The following is a 13,939-nucleotide window of genomic DNA, read 5'->3' as shown; positions in this document are numbered from 1 at the left end:
ACATTCTTCTGGTTATGTGATTTCCCACAGAGGTCTCTTTAGGTATGAGAAGGAAAAATGTTTCACAAAAGAAAAGCCTTTCCTTGCACACTCATTGTAATTTTGCGACCAATCAACCCGTGACTCCGTCTGGCATGAGGTAAAAGGATAATTTTGCACAATTGCATTAGCCGAGATGCAATAATCTTTCTGCCCACTCTATACTGGAGACTTGCCATTGATATTTAAAATGAATTTAAAATTTTATTAAAAGTCAGAATAAAAATAAAATACGTCTTTGAAGGAAAAAGCTTCACGTTTCCAAGAAAGAGAAGTGGCTTCTAATATACAAATATAAAGTTCAGTTCAGAGGATTTTTCTCCTTGACACAAAATTTGTACAAGGCAGAAAACAGGATTGAAAATATCCCTCACGTAGTTTTCAGTGCTGAGGTTTTACTCTGTAAAATTTGAAACCTGTCGTGGGCATTTGTAATTTAAGAAGTCTGTGTCTCATTTATGTCGAATTACTTACATCATATGCATTATTGATCCTTGGGAGAAGTGAGACATGTCTGGAAGATATTCAAGTCCTGTCCTCATTATTCGACTGAAATAAACACAGAGAACTTAATCAGAGGAGTGACATATTTATGAGATTATTCGTCAGCAAAATATCACCAATCACCAGTCCTGGAATGAGATTCTAAGGCCACAGCTTTTAAAAAGCTTTTCTGTAACACAAATAAAAATATTTCATCCTTTTTCATCGTAAGAACTGAACATATATTTTAAATTTTTTAATGTTTAGTTTCGTTTAGAAAAGTGTGTTATTTTGTTTGTGCATAACATCCATGGTAACAAAGGCATAATTTACGTTGTTAAAACAATAAACGGAACCTGGATAAACAAAGAGAAACGAGGAAGCACTTACTTAACTGACATCGTTAAACACCGTTTCATTAATTGAGATACCGTGTCTGACACGGACGTTAATTACACGGGCGTCCTGGGGCTCGGGACATCCACCCACTGAGAGATTTCGGCGGATTCTGAGCTACCCTGATCTTCCCCTAACTTCATTTCAACTTTTAAATCATCCCCTCACATTTTTCTAAATTTATAAGCATTGATCGAACACCAGCGTTCTCTAATTTCACAAGCTTTTGCATTGTCTGTATCCGTAATAGGAATGGACCAAGTTCGATTTTCCATCGGCTTACGGGCTTCCTACCTTAAGCTTTTCGCTGCTTTTATCTTTATTTCCTAAAGAATATCGCAATAGTACATTTAAATAGGTAATAGCTGCCTCTTTCCAAATCAGTACTGTCATTCGTGATCATCATTTCATTTGACACTATATAATCTCTGCAGATGAAATCACTGATGAATCATGCTCTGTCGTTAAATAAACGCATTCCAAGAATTCTGCGACAATGTATTCAGCAGAATTAAAAATATTCAACTGATTAAACTGAGCATAAATCTATACAGTCACCCTGAACGTTACTTTACACACCCCCACTCACATGAAGTTCAAGGTCTATGCCCATAACTGAATCTATCAATAAATATCTAGCAAAGGATTACTGCACTTTTATAAAACGAGAGATAAACATGTACATGTCCGCTCCGTAAACACGCTGGACAGTAATGAAGCCAAGTTCTCACGTACCGGAGCCCACTAACAGGAGACCGAACGTTGATTGAGTTCGTGACAGTGTCATGGACCCTCAGTTTATAAACAACGAAGCAGACTTTATCTTGGGTGGAACACGAAAGTTTAAGCCCCCAAGCCGCCTCATAATGAAGCTTCCGTCATGATTCTAGGTATATTTCCAAGGGAATACAAGAATACAGGAAGCCTTCTTTACGTAAAGGAAACACAACTTTATACTTACAGGGAAAGGAATTTATCAGTCAGTCCATCGAATATTCCCGCAGGTAACTCTTTCAGCAGCGGAGCTTCGGAAATGTATCTGTAATCATATTGAAAGCAGAGTGTCACACCAAATACTGAATCCTATTTTGCTTGCCCCGTGAAATATATCCACCACGTTGGTCTTCCCTGAAGATGGAGGCAGTATGCTTCCCCGAAATGCTGGAATCTGCCACGAAATCAACAAGGTTTCACTAGTCGGAAGACGTACATCGAGATCTTAACGCTGCCAGAATCTCAAATCTCACATTCTGAGGAATCTGATATACATGGTTGGGAGTTTCTGCTCATCAGCTTCGAATATCGGCCCGAAGACAGGATATAGGGGAAGATTTTCCAAGGTTTTCCTCAGAACCTTCAGGAAGTAGTGCGGTATTACCTTAAATAGTCCACGACCGCATCCATATTCGTTCGAATTCGTCATTCACGAAAATTGTGTCAATTAATCCTACTTATCCTCGATATCTGACAAACACTGAGGTTGGCAAAACGGGGAACAGCGGAAACTTGAAATCCGGTTCTTCGCCAAACCGCGACTGGTGATGGATTTCTGTACTGGGGCGGGGAGGATTTGTGTAGAATGCAGGTTCGTAAACCTTTTTGAATGCGGACACTTAGAGGACCAGACGACAGTAAGATAATATTAAAATTTGTGTTACCTAAGCAGGTTTTGATGTTGGTGGAAGGGAATGGCTCAGGATAGCTTCAGACAGCGGTGTTGAACCTCTGGCTCTTGTCTGCGTCAGATGAAGTCCACTTAAATCTCAATGTCTTTCATCCATCATAAATGTGTCACGCCGTTCCATGTCCCGGAAGGTTTGAGGACCGCATTAGAATCGCGGACCGCGTAGTACAGGAAATGACGTCGGGCAACAAGCGACCTTCACTGTGTCTGACATTACGTCAGCATGCTCAAAGTTTGTATTGCAAACAGCGGCTCGTCCAGCTGTACAATCACCACGAATACATCGAGGCTTCTCCATTACCTATACTCCTTCATTCATTTCTGAATGAATTTATTATATTTGCAATGCAAAGCAGACCCCGACCAAGAACAGCTAGTGAATATAGTATTCTTCGTCGTAGGTACATTTGCTGACAGAAATTACCTCCGTTACGAAAATATTATTACAGTCATAAAAATTTAGTGCAAATAAATCATAAATTAAAATAAGTTATATTCAACCACAGACACTGACTGATCTGTAAACATCACCGGCCTTGTCAATTGTGGTCATCTGAGTTGTGATGCCGTGTGGACTTGCAAGTATACCGACGTTTCGGAGGAACATCCTCTGATACGTTGGTAACTACCTACAAAACTACCTTGAAACCCACAAATTTTGTAAATCTGGTCTGTTTTGCTGAATAAAAATGCGAACCTAATGCTTTGTATTTTTTATTTTTATTTTTTTAAATAAAACAATATGCTACTCCCTAGAAATACACAGGACGTTCTGATAAAAATTTTTTACTCGTTACACTCAGATGTGCAGTTTCTGTGTGTCGTGAGTTCGACTACAACGTTGCAAGAATTACTATTGTCCGTGTTCAACACATGAGAAACCCTTGTTTTAACAACCCCCCCCCCCCAAAAAAAAAGACCCCGCATTGGGAAGATAACAAAGGCTGGCTCGTCGTTAGTAACAAAAGACTTCCCTGTAATCAGCTGAGGCCAACTACCTTTTGCTTTGAAGAGACGAACTCGCTTCGAGGCTGACGGTTTGTGAGTGCCTTCACAAAGGTATCATTAGCTGTGCCCACGTGACCAATCCCTGAAAAAGCCGCTCCCAATAAACTTCTGTTTTTTTTACGTGGATGTACCTGCTGTCGACGAGAGAGGGCGCCTCTAACTGCGAGAAAATGAGATTACGAAAGCAGAAACAGAGAAAAAAGGTAATTAAACGCGACGTAACAAAGATGGCGTCGGCCAGAATTCGTCCTTTGACCTTCTCGAATGGCGAGGTCAGAGTTCCATGGGCGTCAATGGCGTTATCGTGACGCCCCGAGGATGGATGATGAGCGTTCCCCGCGGTTGACACGAGATCCTCACGGGGGGGATCCACCAGGTAACCATGGTAACCGGGTGACGCTCAAGCGGGGAGTCCCCGCCTAAAACTGAGACAGACGTGACGAACGAAGTCAACGGGAGAATTTTTGCAACTTGAAATAGTGAATGCGTCTAAAATGAGAGATATACGAAGACTGAAGAAAAGACGGGAATTAAATAAATATATCCAAAAAACAAAAGGAGAAAGAATGGAATGGAATGAATGAATGGAGGGATGACAGATGATGAAAATAATTGACAAAGTATCAATTAATGGATGCAGTTCACAATTCAAGGAATTTATTACCTGAGGTTGGAATTGCGTTGAGCTGTGACTTACATGCAGCCTGGTGGACGAAGATACAGGTTGATTAAAAAGGTTAGGGCCAAACTGAAGGAGCGTATAGAGGGGACTCAGAGAGAATAACTTTCGAATAGGAATCCATGTCCTCCGAAGTTATCGTGACTCAGTCGAGGCCATTGAAGGTAGGAAAGTCCGATAACATACCGCTGAAATAACCGTACTTTGCTATTCTCCTACTATCTTAATTTTGTTTTTTTATTAATGTACAAGGATTACATTAGCAATCTTACCTTTTGAATCACCCTGTAGTTCTAGCTACACAGAATTGGATTTCCAGGATTTTAAAATTAGCGCGGATTTTTACGGACGAAGAAATGATCCGCTAATTTTGAAAAGAAGTGTAACAATAATTATTGTTCACCCCTGCGTAAGATCTTTGCTTTGCTTCAGTCCTAACCATGTTTGTTTTCCAATAGATGGAGCTGTTTACCTCAGCCCATTATCCGTTCGCCAGCCCACCTTCAGTAAACACTGTTCCCGTTCATTAAAGATGAATTTGTTGAAATATAAAGGCATTCTAATTACAGAGTTTCATGACAGATCTACTCGTAATCCAGCGCTATAAATTCTGGCAAAACAGTTGCTATTTTATTATTACGCCTGAAAAGGTTAAATAATCATCACTTCCAGTTCTAATTTTAGAGGGCCTTAGTTGGAATCTCGACTGGGACAGCGAATATCTTTTTAAAATAATTTTGTGGTTTTACTCAGTATCTCCAGGCAAATGCACAGGATAGTGCAATGAAGATGCACATGGCCGATCCCTTACAAATCCCCTACAATTTAATAAGAACATTATAAGTTGATATAATTGCGTCATCTTGTGAATTAAAATTTAATTATTCGTGTTTTTTCCGTCTAATCACAATTGTATATAAATAAAATTATACATAAGATATTAAAATATCATTTACATATTTGGTACTTTATTTATTTATTTTTACCTTATTACATTTTGTCTTCTATACTCGTTCTTTCAAGTTCAGTAATAATTAAAAATATTTTAAATTATTTACGTTACAGGCCAATGTTAAACCACTATCACTTCAAAATATACCCTCACTCCAATGAATTTGGAAGTAAACATCATCAGAAGTTACACAACAACAGTAATTAAGTTTTAGTTTATAAGATTATAATTTTTAACTTTTAACTTTACACCTGAAGATGGTTCAATGTAACCGAAACATGTAGTAAAAATTTGTACCAAATATGTAAATAATATTTTAATATCTTATGTATAATTTTAATTATATAAAATTGTGATTAGACGGAAAAAAAACACGAATAATTAAGAACATTATTTTGAGATTTCAGATTCTCGCAGCAGCGAATGTGAAGATGGCTGTTTAAAGCTATCTTAATCCTTTTATCTCAGTCAGTGCGTGATTCTAAAATACCACTCCTACGCATATATCGGCGAGACAAGGTTCTTCAGAACAAGAAACAAAACATTAGTTTAGTTTTTAGTCACAAAACAATGCATTAATTTTATATCCAGTGCATGTGACAGAGGATAAAATTCATAAAACATAAAAGTTCACGAAAGCAAACAATAAATAAGATAAGTTGACGTTTCTGTATATTCCATTCGTCCTTTGTTTAAATAATTCAGTGCAACTTACATCAGACGAAGTAATGTCTTACGACACACTTCGTCGGCTTTACATCAAACATCCCTTTTCCACTTTAACAGAAATTGCACACTTCAATGTCAATTTTACTTGTGCATTTCAGTGGAAAATTCTTTTCATCTTTAAAGGCGAGACAGAGACGTGAGTTCAGATGCACGTTGAAGCAGACGAGGAAAAACTGAACTGAGGAAAATAAGAAGAAGGATCACTGCCTCAAGGCAGTGTCAAAACAGAGGACGCGTGATTCGTTGTCAAAAGTGCGACATGAAACGACTATAGGAGTAACATCAATGGAAATCCTTTAAATTCTAATTTTATCCATAAACAAGGCATTTAAAATCAAGGAATCTTTGTAATTCGCGATGCTATTGATTTATTTAGCTTTTCAAATATTTCCGTTTAAATGGTTTTCTTTTTTTATGATTTTTATCGTGTTTTGCAGATATCACCAGAAATACAAAATCAAAAACTTCCATCTATCACTGTCAGGTTAGACTATTATTTTGAGTAGACTACACGAGAATTACAATCGTAAAGGGTTTAAGCCTGATGATTAAAATACATATAACAGTTGTTCTTATGGGTTTGAAATTTTGTTTCCCACATGAGAACGAGGTGTTATGAAGTGATGGGAGAATGGACAAAACCACTCCATGATTTGCGTTCTTCGCCAAATATTATTACAATGATAAAAAAAAATACCCCAAATGGCACGCTTAGTGTAAAATAAGTCAAAAATTAAGGATTACAAATAGACTAAAATTATTAAAACTTGACTCACATAGTTCGTAGGTGCTCCAGAGTGCTGAATGTACCCAGTTCGATTCCCTGTAATAGCTTCATTTCGTTGAGCGTTCTGAAATCAGAAAACCGGCGTTCGTATTAAACGATTCCCCGTATAGTATAAAATTTCCCTACACTACGGAAATAAGAAAGTAATATAAATTGGTGGCATTTGAGAGTATTTTTACAGCAAAGCAGAGAAATATAAAAAAAAAGAAACCACAACTCTAATAAGCCCTTTGAAAGAGGTTTTATCATGGATTCATTTCTGCAATTGAAGCTTTGTGAGTTTCGATAAAATAGTTCGCGAGAGGGCTGTGTTTTATTGACACGAGCTAAAACCGCTCCGGAATGAATAAAACCTTTGTAGAGTCTTCGAATTTACGTAAGTGGCATGGAGAACCGGAATTTGCAAAGAGGTTTTAGGTGGTTTTACCCTGACCCACATGTGAATCAGATAACTTGAGACAAGAGAAAAGAAAATTAGCATATTCTTAGAACACTGTTCAAATGGATTGCTTGTGTAAGGGACTCCCACCGCATTAAATTTTGCCTATTATTATTAAGGGTGGGGGGGAATTTAAGTTCATATGGACCTTAGAATATGTCAACATAAACAGTGAACATAACCGCCCTGAAATGTTTCATACTTACAGATCTTGCAAAGAGTCCTTGTACGTTTGTAGTGAGTTGTTCTTCAATGTTCGCATGCCCAGTCCAGACAGCAATCTGAAAAACAGGGAACAGCATACAGCTGCTCTGTCAGGTTGTCTCAAAAACAAAAACGAATCAGCTATGCGCAAGGCGGCATAACGCAAAAGACCACAAACGACATCGCTAAAATAACCTATCGCAGACTCACGTCCTAGAAATCTTTATAACCTATTAAATCCAAGTGGTTACTGCACGTACCACTTGGTTTAATATTCAAAAACTCTTAATTATTTATTTTAATCCGTCTAATCACAATATAATTTTATTTAAAATTTCTTATAATTAAGATAATAAAATATCATTCATGTTCCATATCGATTGATCGATTTACATTTCGGAACATTTACACAACATGTTTCGGTTTTTATAAAACCATCATCAGGTGTAAAATATATCTAAGAACATAAAACTCAATTATGATTTCTGTAGTTTTTTTGGTGATGTTTCATTACGTTTGTTTTTCCATTTTTTTGGAGAAGGTGTTGTTTTTCTTAAATGTTATTAGATGTACATATCGGCCAAAGAATGTAGGAGTGAGTGTCCCGATATGTCCAGAAGTACTAGTGTCTTCGAATAGGTGTGGGTCGATATTTTATTATCTTAATTATAAGAAATTTTAAATAAAAAATTATATTGTGATCAGACGGATTAAAATAAATAATTGATATAATATTCACAATATGACGCAATTACACTAACTTATGAATGAATTCAAAAACTCTGCATTTCACACAGTGACTGTTTCCTTAAACATCATCACTAAGATAATCCTTGTAAACACGAAATATTGTGTTCTCTTTGAGGTAGGGACTGAATTTCTAAATACGTTTTAGACGAGCTTCGGTTTCAAAGGGTAAACAGATTTCAAAGTGTCGTAACCTTCGGTGCAGATCACAGTCAAACACTTGGACTCTTTCCAAGAGGCTTATCTAAATATTCCATTCGCGTTTCTTGTCTCTCGAATTCCTACAGCTTCATTAGCCCACCGCAAATCTCTTCATTCGGGTTTACCAAAGATATTATGAGAAGCACGGATACAATATTTCTCTCCATGTGTAATTTATTAAACTTCCCGAATATCTGATATACGGCACAAGGAACCCGGATGTATTTCAAAGCACTTTGCTGTCTAAACATTTAAATTTACCTTTTTACGCAAAGTAAAAGTTCTATCACGAAATATAAACCTATTGAAATTAAATTTTGTCTCAGGTGCCACAGATATAAACAATTTTAATGCCATTTTGAAATAAAATAACAAATTACTTACGAGAAGCGTCTTAACTTTTTCTAACGAGGAACGTCTTCCTGTGAGACCGCCTGCCATTATATTCACTTTTATGACCACTTTGTACGTTCTGTTGTACGAACAGGCCTCCTTATAAATACCTTAAATTATCCCATTCTTATTTTATTTCCATGTCTTTAGTGTCTTTTACGATGTGATCTTTAGAGCGTTCGGAACGAACTGGTAATAAAACTTATTTTTATTACGAAGCGTCTTAAACTACAGCGTCATGTTTCTTCCTTGAAATGTGTGCATGACTTAATTAGGAAAATAACATCCAATGCATTAAGGAAATGGAATCAGAGAAATAAACCTGAAGACGCTTAATGTCCGTAATTCTGTCTGCACCGGAAGAAAATGCTTCTGCTAGATTATTAACCCCTTGAAGCCCAAATGGAGCTACACGCGTAACTTTATTTAACGATAGGTAACTCTTCGTTTTGTATTTATAATCATTGAACGACTGTGTGTAAACAGCGATTATTTCCTCAAAGAGAATTAAGAAATTTATAATATTACAAAATGTAAACGTTTATGAAGCTGGTTTCTGCTTCCATCATCAGGTGAAATATGACAGAAAAACGTGTCTCTTGGGCCCCATGACTGAGCTCAGGAGGGTCACAACATATTTAAAACATATTTTGCTCTTTAAGTGAAATAAAAAAAAATACGTAAAATTTTCATTGTCAGTAATTTATTAGCAAGGTATAACCCAATTATTGATTCATGTTTTCAAGTGTAAGGATCATGCTTGACGTTCTCATAAGCCCTCACGGGCACAGGGAATGAAAATGCTTTAACGCTGGTCCAAATGCTCTTTGTGTATTTTTAACATTGTGATACTCTCGCACGAGGACAACAAAACTCATAAAAATACTGAATATCACATGGAAACGGACTAAGTCTTTCTCAGGGCGCTTCTACGGACCGTAATTTTCCTACCCCTCGTCGAAAATGTGCTGTCAAGTGTGGTGGTATGGTATGGAAGACTGCAGTAATACAACAGTGCAAAATATATATTTAATTAAGTGAAGCAGACATACGTCAGGCATCTTAGAAAACACATTTTCCCGTAAAAGTCGAGTTTTCAGAGCGCCTGTCGCGTGCGGCAACTTCTCCGCCACACTTGCTTGGCGGGCCTGTATCTCACTACGCACAGGCGCATTAGCAAGAACTACAGATTACCGTTACGTTATTGAGATTTTAGGTTCTCAAGGCGGTGATGTCGATGTTGGCCTTGTCGGTTTTGAACACAGTATGGACTTATAAATACCAAGGTTTTGGTGGAACACACTGCTTCCATTATCAGTTGCTATATTATATTATTCACTGTAAATCGCCATGTTTACTGAAGTTCAAAATCGAAATGCTTTAGATCCGTCTGCATTACAGATATAAAATTAAATTATTAACAGATCATCAACATCACGTTTTCCTGTTAAAATGGGGTGAGACTAGGCCTGAGAAACTACGGCATCTAAAAGGTCTAGTGTCCATCCCCAGATGATACAAGGGTAAATATGGAGCAGCAGTGGGAGAATACAGGACTTCGAGGAAAATCTATCCCAGTGCCACTCCGTCAACCACGTAGACCACGCTGATAAACCTGGTAGCGAACCAGAATCTCCTTGGTTAAAGCCGATTAACCCCTCTTAATCTCGATTCGCATTAAAATTTTCGGAAACACAATGGCAACATGACAGCCATGAGGTTAGAGATAAAATACGAAATAACATCGGTAGTACAGCTTACATTCCGCAAGATATCTCCGAGCTTCGTTGACCCTTACAAGCACAAGTCGGTAGGCAACCAACCGAGACACGTAGTGGGAGAAAATGGAAGCGATAGTCCCATCTGTCGTCTTATTGTGACGCAGCTCAGGCTCGCAGATATTTTACGTCAATTATTCGGTTTTTGTCCGTCTAATCACAATTCATATTTAAATTTACAATTAAGATAATTAAAATATCATTTTATGTTCCTCATCGAACAATCGATTTACAATTGGAACATCTTTTTACAACATGTTTCGGTTTATATATAAACCATCTTCAGGTGTAAAAGTTAAAATTATAAACTTAAAACTTAATTACAATTTCTGATATGCAACTTTTTGGTGATGTTCACTTCCAGAATCAGAAATTGTAATTAAGTTTTAAGTTTATAATTTTAACTTTTACACCTGAAGATGGTTTATATAGAAACCAAAACATGTTGTAAAAAGATGTTCCAATTGTAAATCGATTGTTCGATGAGGAACATAAAATGATATTTTAATTATCTTAATTGTAAATTTAAATATGAATTGTGATTAGACGGACAAAAACCGAATAATTAATTACATTTCACAATATGACGCAACTATATCATCTTATTTTACGTCAAATTTAGGAATACTCATACATTTTCCGTTTCTGTCTTTGCTGAGATATATGAGAGTTTTCTGTTCAAAGATGCCAGTAAAAATACTTCTTTCTCTTGTCTTTATGAAAGCCGAGTAATTACAGACGAAAGAACCAGTGTTTTAAAACGTGAAAACTCGTGCGAAACACTAAAAGGGATGAAGATAAATGCCAGACTCACAGCGCCTGCACGCCGGTGTACAGGTTGTCAGGAACATCTAGGAGGCCGGTTCCCTTGCACCTGCATTCCACTGCTTCGTCTTCCTCAGTCATGTTCCAGCAGTCACACCACCATAAATCGCCACTGAAAGTCATGGCGGCCTGTTCGTTGCCGGAACGCACGGTGGCTCCCCAGTCACTCTCCGTCATAGCAACCAATCCGTGAGCCAGAATACATACCACGGCCATGTAGATCATTCTCTGCGGACAGAAGGAGAAAAACCGAAAAGTGTATAACAATTAACACCTTCTTGCACACCGCAACCCGTCTAAAATTATGAGGCCGGAGGGAGTGGAGTATTTATGTTAACCGCGTTGGTCTGGCTAACACTAATAAAATATTTGTCTTCTCTCTTACTTTCGTGATTCAGTGGCAGTCGAATCGGTCAGATAAAATGCATCGTTAACCAGCTCCAGCAAGTCAGGCGCTCTTCGAGAGTGTAAGCCTCAACCAGCTGCCTAACAACGCCTGGCTGGCTAAAATTGGTTAAAGACGTATTTTATCTGATCGGTTCTGCTGTGTTTCAGTGTGTGGACTGCTACTGAATGACGAAATCAAAGGGAAGACATTTTATATTTTGCTTTTCAAAGTGTTAGCTCGGCTAACACAGGTATCACTGTTAAAATTAACTCTCCGTCCCTGATTTAAAAATTGATATAATTCGTAACGTAGTATTTTATATTTAACATAGTGTATGATGAATACCTGGTAAGTATTTAAACCATAAATACGTGATGTATATGAGAAACAAGTGAATACATATGGCAAAAGGAAATCTGAAGGGGAAATGGTCATTCATTTGTGATTCATTTCGTATCATCACTTATTGGCCGATCCCTCGTCCAAGGAATCCTATCAAATGTCTATAGATCAAAACCAACGAAAAGTTGGGACCCGCAGATGCTCAAGGCACTTGAAGAACGGGTCATCCCAGTATCCCCAATATCATCTCTTATTTCCCCAAGAACAATTCTTCAATTATATCCAGTTAATCAAACATTTTCAAAGTGCCTATGAACCTTGATACAGAAGTCTGGGTAGTGTTCGGTCCAACCAGATGATGACCTTGTTACGAACGGCCCGAATTTCTATCAGTTCGGTCGTAAAGAGTCCAACACGCAGCTGTGAACTTCCCACTGTCGTAATGAACCCGATTGTCGCGCAGGGCTCGTACACAGTCCTCCACCAGTTATCGCTCGAAGCCCTTGAAACTTATATGAGGAACTTCAAAAGCAACTTGAATCACTTACAACATTTTTCTATGAACTTTGAAGAGAATTGTCAACAAAGCTCCGCAAAGCGGGACACAATTCTTCTGTACGAAGTTCGCAACGTTTAGAAAGAATTACGTGTATCTGAAGAAAACAACGCATAATTTTGATCAAAAAGGGGACGGATTCTTTCCCTCTGTACACACAAATCCAAAGCTTCTCTCTGCCACTAAGTTGATAGTTTTGATTAGATTACAATTTGTTTCATATAAAATTACAATTTATATCTTAATTGCGTCATGTTTGTGTTTTATTGATACAATATTTTATTTTCCGTCTATACACAAACTTAAAATAATGTTGTTTAAAATTACTTAAAATTATAACATTCTCAGTAGACACTGCATCTTGTTACATTTTTTGTATCGACGACATGTTTCAATGTATATTACATCATCATCAGGTCTATCAATTTTAATATATTTTAAAAATTGTTGTACATTTTGCGTTGCGTATATTGATTAATTTGATTTGTTTAATTTTAAGTTTTGTCAACTACAAGTTGCAGTCTACCGTCTCTTAATATCGGACACACAACACATCAATTACAACCCGATATAAAACATCCAAGCACAACCTCCAAATTTAAAGGAAGAGACAAAACTTAAAATTAAACAAATCCAATTAATCAATATACGCAACGCAAAATGTACAACAATTTTTAAAATATATTAAAATTGATAGACCTGATGATGATGTAATATACATTGAAACATGTCGTCGATACAAAAAATGTAACAAGATGCAGTATCTACTGAGAATGTTATAATTTTAAGTAATTTTAAACAACATTATTTTAAGTTTGTGTATAGACGGAAAATAAAATATTGTTTCATATAAAATTACAAAGTTGCATCTATCCTAAGAAGTACCGGATGGTGCATTCTCGACGCCAGGAACTAGGCAGAAGTAATTGATGAAATACACAATCAGCCCGCTTTGTCGCTCGTTTCGGGGGCAGTTCGCCACAGAGCCAGTGTGGACGTGGTCGCAAATATACTGCCAGAAATTAGAAATTTTGAAGAATTTTTTCTTCTTCAAAACGCTCAATTCATTCTGTCTTAGTCACAGTGGCAGCGTCAAGACGCCCGTCTTGACCGATCGAACACTGGGATAGTGAAGACGATTGACTATCAGGACGTAGTCTGGTAGAAATTGGTCGGAGTTTCAGAGGTGCTCACTGCCTCCATCATTAGGGAGAGTACCTAGTACTGAGTGTAATAAGGTGATTTAGCAGCAAAATTTAATTTATATGATCATCAAGCTTGTATTTATTCGAAGTGGAGCTATTAGGTG

The 13,939-nt window shown here is 37.2% G+C and overlaps 1 protein-coding gene across 3 annotated transcripts in view; it reads right to left on the bottom strand.

The window, feature by feature from the left end:
• Positions 1–13,939, bottom strand: part of LOC110840456 (follicle-stimulating hormone receptor) — a 59,928-nt gene that overhangs the window by 10,458 nt on the left and 35,531 nt on the right. For all 3 annotated transcript variants that reach the window (XM_087352639.1, XM_087352641.1, XM_087352640.1), the window contains 5 exons: positions 11,334–11,572; positions 7,403–7,477; positions 6,747–6,821; positions 1,880–1,957; positions 514–588 (listed from right to left, as the gene is read on the bottom strand). In XM_087352639.1, coding sequence (XP_087208765.1) covers positions 514–588; positions 1,880–1,957; positions 6,747–6,821; positions 7,403–7,477; positions 11,334–11,569 — 539 coding nt within the window. In that variant the 5' untranslated portion in view covers positions 11,570–11,572. The remainder of the gene's footprint in view (positions 1–513; positions 589–1,879; positions 1,958–6,746; positions 6,822–7,402; positions 7,478–11,333; positions 11,573–13,939) is intronic.

Source organism: Zootermopsis nevadensis, unplaced genomic scaffold (assembly GCF_977971745.1).
Source record: "Zootermopsis nevadensis isolate Lab colony 2312 unplaced genomic scaffold, Znev_1.0 Znev_ptg000021l, whole genome shotgun sequence".
Lineage (NCBI taxonomy): Eukaryota > Metazoa > Arthropoda > Insecta > Blattodea > Termopsidae > Zootermopsis > Zootermopsis nevadensis.
This window is presented reverse-complemented; position numbering and strand designations above follow the sequence as displayed.